The 10844-nt window shown below is 35.2% G+C and overlaps 1 protein-coding gene across 1 annotated transcript; it reads left to right on the top strand.

The window, feature by feature from the left end:
- The first annotated feature begins 6195 nt into the window (after positions 1–6195).
- Positions 6196–10494, top strand: LOC112294948 (uncharacterized). The gene is made up of 2 exons (XM_024545964.3): positions 6196–9337; positions 10141–10494. Exon 1 carries the CDS (start codon positions 6507–6509, stop codon positions 9225–9227), a length of 2721 nt encoding a protein of 906 aa, XP_024401732.1. The 5' UTR covers positions 6196–6506; the 3' UTR covers positions 9228–9337; positions 10141–10494.
- The last annotated feature ends 350 nt before the right edge of the window (positions 10495–10844 follow it).

Raw genomic sequence — 10844 nt, 5'->3', positions numbered from 1 at the left:
GTGCTTAAAACAAAAAAATTATGAATTAATATTAGAATTTTAGGAAAAAATAGAAAATAGATTGCTAGTAGCAGAGATGTAATCTAGAATAGAATTTAGTAAGAAAAATACTATAAAGACTATATTTTTTTAGTTAGCTAATAATAAAGGAATTAAAAATGAAGTAGTCTTGGTTTCAAAAAGGAAAAAGAAAATCTAGTGAGGTTTAATTATGGTGGTTTTGAAGATTTTTTTTCAAATTCAACAAATCCAAGCGGCAAAATGGTTCTTCTAATTCATGAAAGCCTTTCAAATGCAATGGAGGCATCGGATGTACCATGTGGAGTGATAAAAACAAGTTTGGCACCCTTTCCTTCAAAGTACAAGTAGAGCAATGAAATTCTCATTTTTTGAAGAATTTTACAAAAATTATCAAAATCCTTATAAGTAAAAAAATCCTCATAAAAGTTGCAAATGAACATAGATTGAGGCATGTGAATAGTCAATCTTAGAATAAAAAGATGTTTTAAACACAATGGTGAAGTTGGATTTACCAAAAAGTGTTTTTTTTCTACTTACAAGAGCCATTAGCCTTGATCATGAAATTAGCTCTCGGATGAATGAAGGCTGTAGATCTACATTAGGAATCTTAGAAATCAAGGGTGGAGATGTGGCTACTCTTCCAAAAGCCACCACTTAGTTGTATAGGAGTGGCTTGGTTTTCCAAGCCCTCTCTCTCTCTTCTTTTGGTTAAATACAAAGCTATGCCAATTTTTAATTTGGTTAATTTGGTTAACCTTAATCTTAATTTCATTTTGATTTTTAACTTTCATTGTGAACCTTGTGACTGTGTGTGCATAGATTTTGAATAGTGAATGATGGTCATTAGGTTTTAAACCATACTTCATTGTGGTAGATAGCTCCCTCGGCCTCCCAAATATACCAAGGGTTTTAAGAGCCTCGGATTTTCCTCAATCAGTCATTCAGATTATATAATCTCAATGTGAAATTTTTTATAGTTGTAGCTTTTGAAGTTAGCTTTTTAAAAAAGTATTGTTTGCTTGATTCAAAGTAAGGACAAAATTTTGGTGAATTTGTAAATGCGAGGGGGGTTGGTTGCTTGGTAGTTTAGATCATCCAACTTTGATAAGGTATTTCTCAGTGCCTCTAAATTGAGTTACTATGAAATTTTATAGAGTAAGTGCATCTCTAAGCTGAGCTTCTAGTGGCATAGTTTTTTTCAAATTTAAGGACGAATTAATTTTTAAATGAATTTCCAAGTAGAGGGAGGTTGTCTGCCATGGAAATCTTAGTCACTCAACATTGGAGGAGCATTTCTCGTGGCTCACATACTAAATTGAATTGAAAATTGTTGTAACAAGAGCATCTTTAAGTTAAATTTGGAAAAAAGAAAAAATCATTCAATTTGGAGTTCATCACGATTTTTGGCAATTTTTGAAGGAAAAGGAGATTGATGCCTCAATTCTTGGGCATTATTAAGGTACCTTCGTTTTTTTCCCTCTTAAGTCTCATTTTTACTTTTATTTTTGTTAGTAACTCGTAACTTCTATATGTCAACTTTTAAATTTTAAATTACTTTAACTTTAACTTAATCTTTAATTTAACTTTTAACTTTTACCTTAGTTTTTTAATTTTACTTTTATTTTTACTTTTAATTTTTACTAAAGATTAAAACTTTACTATGGATTAAGGATAATAACTTAACTAATTAATTTTACCATCAGTTATTTAAGAATTAATAATATATATTTTAAAAAAATAATAATAAAAAAAATAATAAAATTAATCTAAAAGTAAAGAAATAAATAAAAATAATAAAGATAAAATAAAAATTAAAAATTAAAACTAAAGTATCTATTAGAAATAAAAGAAAGAATTGTTTTGCATGAAGTTTAAAGAGTGAATTATCATTTTGAATGTGAATAATGTTAGGAAATTTGATTAATAACTTGGTGTTTTAAGAAGAACAACTAATAATTGGATTAGAATTTAAATAATAGCTTTATTTTTAAATTCACATAGTTAATTCACTTATTGTCAGTTAGAATAAAATTCCAATTAGTGGATGTTTATTTTAGCTTATAATCTTGATGCACTTATAAATCCAACTTGAATAAATTTATTAGGGTATTGGAAAGAATGCAATCTTAGATGAAGCTTGACTTCTACAAAAATCTTCAAAATTTTGATCTTGTTCCATCAAAATTCTCAAGCATATTAATCCTTATCCCCATTATACTTATAGAAGAAAAAGTTCTTGAAATTGTTTAGAAATCAATCTACTCGCTTCTTTCGATTAGACTACTTCTTAATACAGACTTTGAACTTCTTCCATAGGCGTAAGATGCATGAAATTTCCATCCTAAAAATATTGAGAAGTAAGTAAAGATCTGCAATAGTTGTAAATCTATTCTTACTTCTTTCAATAGCATCCATAATTTTTTTTATTTTAAACAACTTAATAAATCTACAAGTCAAATTAAAAGAGGATAATTTACAACTTCTAATGTCAAATAAAAATTTCTACAAAGAAAAGTAATGTGCTTTTTTTAAGAAAAAAAATAATATTAGAAAATCAAATTATTTATTCAAAGATGGATAATCTGCAACCTTCAAAATACAACAATGGAAGATAATTCTCTTACGTCTAAAACAAGATAAGAACAATGAGTTAGGACTCTTATCAAATTGTGAAAGACTTGAATCTCAAATAACTAAAATGTTAGTACACTCTTGTGTTACTCGAAAAAACTAAAAAATCACTCAAAGATGATATAATATTATATTAGAATGGCTATTGCTAAAGACAAGAAGTCTAGAAAGTCTTGAAATAAGAGTAAGAACTAAAAAGGCATTGACAAGAATAAAAAAGATCTCATTCTTGCCTCCGCATATACTCTTAATAAGTAGCTATGTGGCAATATCCTATAGGACCTCGAAAACGTATTGACTTTGCAAGAGAAGTATCTTAATTTATAAGGCAAGTTTTCTATATGTCTGCCACATAGTTAGCTTGTTCTCCAAACTATTAACATATGATTAACTTGTTGATCAAGTTTCTAACATATCAATCAACTAAAAATATATATATATGAAGTCAAAGCAATATCTATGAAGCTTTTAAGAAGCTTTGCTAAAAAATATTATGAAATAAATCTATTTTTATCTATTTTTACTTAATTATATAAGTAAATATTAGAATAAATATATGTGTCCATGACACCTTGATACATGCTTCGAATGCTTTAGATAATAATTTGATGAAAGATCCTATTAGGACACAATTGCAAAAATGAATGTTGAAGTTCATATTAGAGGCTACATCTACTACTAAGAGAAGAGAGGAACAAAACATCTATATCCTACTCTAATAGCTTTCCAAAGTTGATGCTTGAAACATTAACTCATTTATGTAGAAAAACAACAAATTCCATCAGATGGTAATGATTGATTGAGCAAGCAATACCTATAGACTATCTTCTCTGAACACATCTTCTCTGCTAAAAACCTCTTACTTATCATACTCAAATCAACTTGTTATAATATATTATTATTTTATTATTTAAGGCATTATGTATTTGTGTTGCTCAATATAATGCCAAAAATAAAAAATAATGATACCACAAATAAAAATATAATGCCACAAACAAAGATATAATGCCAAAAATAAAAAAATAGTGGGACTGAGAATAAGTTCCTAAAGATCATATAAGAGGCAACTACATAGCCTCAAGTCTAACAATTGATGAGAATCTTACTAGATAGTCAATTACTGCCAAGCTTAGTCCTATATGGTGGATCCACACAAACTACTAACTCATCTCTATGTAAGAATGGGACTGGTGTCACCAAGACATTTTCATAACAAGTTGGTGGCTAAATACCTTCATTAGGTGTGGCGTCTCCACCTCCAACCTCAAATGGGCCTTGGTAGGGAATTTTTGGATGGAAGAAGAAGATAGTGTGGCTACCCAATTGCACAAGCATTGGTGCCACCAATGGCCATATTCTAAGAATATTCATTTATCAAAGCACATTCTTTTAGTACTTTAAGGTTGTGCCAAAAAGGAGGGATTACAAATTGCTTTAACAAATGGTTGTATAATACATCCATGATAAAACTTTCCTTTTTAATTTTGATTTACTCAAATCTTCCAATATATATTATAAAAATTGTAAACAATAATACATTGTATACATCTTTTATATAATATTGTTGAAAATATCTTAAACTTTATCAAACTTAGGTTTAGTAAGAATATTTGTGTTTATATTTTTGAAAGTCTTAACATAATATTGAACATTTTTCAAAGAAATATATTAACCACAAATCGAAGAATATATTTGTGAGAAGAAATAACCTCGTCAATTTCTTTTTAATTATTTTGTTAATTTTTTATACATCATCATTTCAAAATAGTTTATTTTTACTATATTAGATTTTAAAATCAATATTTATTATTTTTGTAAAATAATTATCAAACATCACAAAGTACTTTAGGTACAAAACCTAAACTGATGGATGTTGAAGATTTAGATAGATAAGTGCAGTCTTTTAGACATTTTTTTAATCTAATATCTTTGAAAAACATTTACAAATGGCTAAAGTGTGTTTAGATAAGTTTACAAATATTTTTTTATAATATCATTTTTGAAATTCTGCAATGTTATAACTAACTCTGTAAAAATCAAGAATCAAGAAAGATAATGTAATAGACTTTCTTCCATGTAAGTATTATAACACATTCTAGTAAAAAAAAGGTTTAATAATATAAAACACCCAGTTCTTAATAAAAATTAGAATTGTACGAACCAATTTGATTTTTCAAATAAATAAGATGTGTGTGAGTATATATGACACATGCATAGTCCTAAATTACATGATAAGCCTCATCCAGGAGCTGATGTTGGCAACAATGTAAGAATGAATGTATTCTAGGTCACATTTTTCATGTGTCCTGGTCTTCATTAGATCTGCTCTGCAAATCGGTGAGCTGCTAAGGTGTTTAAAAAAGCTGGTCTGCTTTTTCAGCTGTTCGACAAAAAATCTGACAACATATTCTGCCACTACAGCTATTGTGGGCTTCGGACACTCGTGCAAAATTACCACCAAAGGCATAAACTTTCTATCAATAGCATTTGTTTTCATCTCACGCCTACTGAATCAACAATATCCTCATTTTGTCGGGGCACAAGAATGGGAGGGATGAATGGACAATGTTTTTGGATTTAGAAGTGGGTATCATCAGAAATCTATGCCCTGAAGCAGTCGTTGTTCAAAATACAGCTGGATAATTGTGCGTCGACTTCAGAAAAAAGAAACATTACTTTCAGTCAACTTGTGGCACTTCTGCATCACTATCCTTATCTTATCGAGGTGCAGTATTGCAAGCGGTACATCGTAGACACGTCCGTTCTACCAGCAATAGCGATAATAGTTTCATACGCTTCAGTAAAAAACTGTGAGCACAATACGAGTTTGTTTCACATGACCACTAACACCGTTCGAAACACTTCAACATTCTGTTTCACTGAAAATCATGCTTTCATTTGAAAGAAACGGTGTAAAAGTATGCGTTGTCGTGTAGGTGGAGGCTGAGAAGTTTCTCAATACACCATGCCAAATCGGGAGAGTTGGAAGGCTCTAAAAAAGGATTTCTGCATGATTTCCTCTGATTTCAGCTGAATCGGACCAATACAGTTTGGCTTGAGCATCCAGGGGTACGCGTTCCTCGATTTGACTTTGATGGTACTGGCAAGTTTGTCGCTGACCGGCAGGGGAATCCACCAATCTGCAATAAGGGAAGGGAATCGTTGAAATACAATCCAGAAGAAATTAAATCTGACGGTGGATGGGAAATTATTGGGGTAGAACAGTTCTCCGGTCGGGCATATGTGGGCTGAGACTATCTGACAAGACAGACAAAAGGCATGCTGCGTCAACAAGGGCTCTTAATTGCACCTCAATTAATCATGAACAAGCCTTACATCCTGTAACCAAAGAAGTCCTCGTGTTCAATTCTTCCAAAAATGCCATCGCGAGGTGATGAGTTATTGGTGTAGTGAATGCAATTCTGAAACTGGATCTTTCTTTCTGTTGCTATCACGCAGTGTTATTGTGCTAAAGCTCCGCACTTCGCCTTATTATCCAGTTATGTCGAGTGTAAGTTCTGTGAGGGGTGTGAGGGTGTTGCTGTAGAGTTGTGCGCTCGAGAATAGAAACCAAATCCAGGGCTAGCAGCTGTGGCCTTCGAAACTAAATATATTGTTCTGTTGAATGAAGAAAAGATACGCCGATTAGTTCATTAACCTAGAAAATTTGGAGCTCTAGTTTCGTGACCCTCAATCTACTTTGCATGTATGTAACCGACAATCATCGCAGCCCTGGTTAGTTTGTTTGGGTTGTGTCAGTTGTGGCTCCTTGGGTTGTGCTGGTTGGGGTTAGAAACTTGGCACAATTTTGATAGGCCAAGTAGAATTGCTTCACTCGACGATTCGCTTCTCAAATGTTCCAGGAACCAATGGGACTGCACATGGTGTGTTGGCGCCTGCTTGTGACATACATGTTCTTTTTCCTGCCAACTCTAAGTGCAAGAACCGAGGGAGGAAAGCATGGCCGATCATTGCTGCAGGAAACGTCGGAGAGTACAGCAGACGAAAGAGTATTGCTGCAATTCAAACTTGAGGCTCTTGGGGAGTTCAAAAATGATACGCTGAACAGCTGGGGCAATAGCAGTATGAACGCCGACTACTGCCAGTGGGCGGGGGTGACATGCAATGCTGACATTCCCAGACGAGTCCTTGCTCTGAACATCACCGGAATTGTGTTGAATGGGACTTTGAGCTCGGCTTTGGCAAATCTTACCTTTCTGCAAAACCTCACACTTCAAGACACACTCCTGCAAGGTAATCTTCCGTCTGTATTTGGAAAGCTGTCGGCCCTCGAGCATCTAGTGCTTAAAAACAACTCCTTGACAGGCTCCATTCCTCCAGCTCTGGGGAACTGCACGAATCTGAAAACTCTGAACGTAGCTTGGAATCAGCTCAGCGGAGAACTTCCTGCGGAGCTGGGGAAACTTCAGCACCTTGAAGTACTGAATTTTGCAGAGAACAAGAAGATCAATGGCTCTCTTCCGGAGAGCCTTGGCAATTGCCCCAATTTGCGAGAGCTCGTGGGAAGAACGAACGACCTTAAAGGGCCGTTGCCAAGGTCGCTTGGAAACTGCAGTCGATTATACAACCTCGATTTTGAGGCCAATGATATGAACGGCACCTTACCGGAGTCGTTCGGGCGTTTGGAAGAGCTTAGCATAATTATGCTTCGCTTTAACAGGTTCTCGGGGGAAATCGGGATGCTTGGCAATTGCAGCAAGATACGTTTGATCTATCTCGCTTACAATGAGTTCAGGGGAAGTCTTCCGCCATTCCCAGGGCAACAGTGGAATTTTATCGAGAATTACGAAGTGGACCACAACCAGTTCTCTGGAGAGATACCTGCTGCGCTCACTGCCACTAACTGCACTGCTCTCAAAAATGTGGTGTTTGGGGCAAATAATCTGACAGGGACTATCTCACCGGCGTTCAGCAAATGTCCCCAGTTGGAAAGCCTGCAATTCCAAGACAATTTCATGACTGGGGTTATACCCACCAATCTAGGTGGTTTGCAAAATTTTCGGCTGCTTTACTTAAGCAACAATTCCTTAGAAGGGCCCATCCCTGCCTCACTTGCAAACTGCACAAGATTAGGCTCAGTTATAATCGAAAGCAATGAGCGCATCAACGGGTCCATACCCGTTGAATTCGGCAACATGACTCTTGACAGTCTGGTCGTTACCAGTACAAGCGTCAGCGGTAAAATCCCTACTTTGTGCAACATCCATTCAATGCTGGTGCTTGCTCTCAATGACAACAACCTTACTGGCAACATCCCTGCTTCGCTCTCTCAATGCGTCAATCTCACCACATTGCTTCTACAGAGCAATCGGCTCAGCGGAGCCATCCCAGCCGAGTTGGGGAACTTGCGAGCATTACAGAGGTTGTGGTTAGCCAACAACAGTCTCACTGGAGCCATACCCGCAAGCCTTGGCCGGTGCTCCATGCTAAAAGACCTGCACCTAAACGACAACCAACTCGAGGATGGGATCCCGGCGACGCTTAGTAGTTGCACAAACTTGACTCGCATTCTGTTGTCAAAGAACCGCCTTTCTGGACAAATTGGGAGTCTTAACTTCACAAAACTTCCGTTTCTCGAAGTTTTGACAGCGGCAAACAATGCCCTCATCGGAACATTTCCTGAAGCGCTCTTCAACTGCGAAAACCTCACCATTCTCGACCTCAGCCGGAACAAACTGACGGGATCAATTCCCGTGCCAGCGAGGCCGACGGTCCTTGAGAAGATGAGAGTGCTCACCTTGGAGTCGAACGAGATCGAAGGTGCGATTCCGGGTTGGATATGGAAGAGTAGGAATATAACTATGCTGGATCTGTCCAACAACAAACTATCCGGAGAGATTTCGAGAAACTTGACCAATATGAGAGCCTTCATTGACAACGTAACCTTGCAGCCAATCGACACCAATGCCAAGACGGAGGTGAATTACAGAGTTTCACTGAGTCTGAGTCCCTTCAAAGTAGATCTTTCATTCATTTACCAGCGCAAGGTTTATACTTTCAATGGTAACGGGCTCGTGTGGACTGCGATACTGAACTTGGGAGCTAACAACCTCACAGGGCGTATACCTGATGACATTCTACAAATGGACTACCTGTGGGTACTCAACCTCTCTAACAATGCCCTGAGTGGAACAATTCCGGATAAAGAGGGAAGCCTTAAGAAACTGCAGTCCCTGGATTTGTCCTCGAATCGTTTGACAGGTCCGGTTCCCGTCATGCTAGCGAGGATGCCTGCCACCTTGCAGTTTTACCTCGGAGGCAACGATCTATCAGGAGAAATCCCGCAGGAAAATGGTTTTGGTACCCGCACAACGAAAGAGAGTTTCAGGCCTGGGAACGAAGGATTGTGCGGGTTGCCGCTTGAGAAGCAGTGCGAATCGAGGTCGGTGTGGAGTATAGGGGGGACACTTTCAGTGCCGGGGATATGCGTAGGATTGCTCATGGGCTTCGGAGGCGTGGCGTTGATGATTGTGGTGTCGCCTCGGCTTCGTCGCTACATCTTCCATCCTAAAGAAACGCCGAAAGCAGTGTCCGCTTGGAGAGGCCACTCTTGAGCCACCCCTATGCAACGTCGGATCCTTCACCGTGTCCACGTCATTCTTACCCAGTATGAGGTGACGTGGATGATTCAGCCCTTTTCTCTGACACAGAATGAGGGAGCCAGGTACGATAGCTTCAGTGACCTACTTCTGCATTTACCAAAAAATTCATCTTGATTTTTTATTTTTTCATGATAAATCATAATATCTCATAGTTGTTATGTTTTGTTCTATATCTATCTCAAAACAAGCCCATTATACATACAAATTAATATATGTATATATATATATACTGGGAAATGGTAAAGCAACCCAAATTTTTACTAACGCAAATTCACTCTAAATTAACCATTATTGTATCCTTGTAGCTCCCATCCCTATTCTCAGCCATTCCTTGTTTCCAACCATTGCTAAAAATAGAAGTTGGAAATAGAGGCAAGAGACTATGAACATCGGGAATGGAGGCAAGAGGTTAAGAACATTAGGAATATGGGCAATGGTTGGGAACAAAGAAGCAGCTGGGAACAAAGACATGGTTGAAAGGGTAGAATGATGGTTTAAACATGTGGGTTGTTTTAGTAAAAATTTGGGTCGCTTTATCATTTTCATATATATATATATATCCAATATAATGTATGTATGTGTGTGCTATTGTGATTTCAAGGGATGAAAAATGCCAGAATGATGCATCTTTTTACTTTGTCATTAAAGCTTGGAATATGAAAAAACATGCTTATGCAATTGTTAGTCCCTGTTTTGTATTGTTTCGTTTTGTTTTGTTTGTTTTGTTTGTTTTCTTTTCTTCCAAGTTTTGATTTTATTTTTATTTTATTTTTGTTACATTTTGTTCATTATTTGTTGTATTGGCAAAGAGTTAATAATATACTAAGCCACATGATTTTACTAGAATAATCATGTTTTAGTGCAGATCCAATAAAGAAGCTTGTGTTTGGAAATAAGAATCAATTGCTCTACAAGACAACTTAAGGTAAGAGCAAAGAAGATAGAAGGATATAGAAAGACAAAGAGTTCCTTTCACTTTGAGATTGATTACACATTTTTTATTTCAAATTTAAAATTTAAAATGTGTAATAAATCTCAATTGTGTTAAAGCCAAACTCATTGTAATCATATAATTATCTTTGAATTTGAGAAAAAAGTATTCTTAAGAAGATATTATATATAAAGAATTGATAATGCTACATCTTTTATTGATATTATTATACTCCATGTGATTTTGTAGTATACAACTAGCTAACAATATGCCTCTTTTTTTTGTACAATTTTCTATTTCATTGCTTTAAGAAAGGATGGTGGTTAAGAGAAGGGTAATGAATATTTTATGAAAAAAATTTATGAATTTTTTTTATTATTATTAATATATGAATTTTTTATTATTTTTATTATTAACATATGATTTTTGGTCTTTTAAGATTTATTTTAGAATTTAATTTTAATATATCTTAATTTAGATTCTAAAAATTTAAATAAATACTTTATAATACAAAATAACTATCTCAATTCATAATATTTAAGGAATATTAAAGCTTATTACTAATAAATTTAAATATAAGACATACTATAATTTAAAATATTAGATTAAAATAATTAGACTTTATTTTTGTATAATTT

The sequence above is a fragment of the Physcomitrium patens genome, chromosome 18 (assembly GCF_059467195.1).
Source record: "Physcomitrium patens ecotype Gransden chromosome 18, ASM5946719v1, whole genome shotgun sequence".
NCBI classification, from domain to species: Eukaryota; Viridiplantae; Streptophyta; class Bryopsida; order Funariales; family Funariaceae; genus Physcomitrium; species Physcomitrium patens.
The sequence above is the reverse complement of the archived record's forward strand: the minus strand, read 5'-3'. Positions and strand labels throughout refer to the sequence as shown.

Coding starts and splice junctions, on each gene's coding strand:
- LOC112294948 (XM_024545964.3), top strand. CDS start 6,507: ATGTTCCAGGAACCAATGGGACTGCACATGGTGTGTTGGCGCCTGCTT.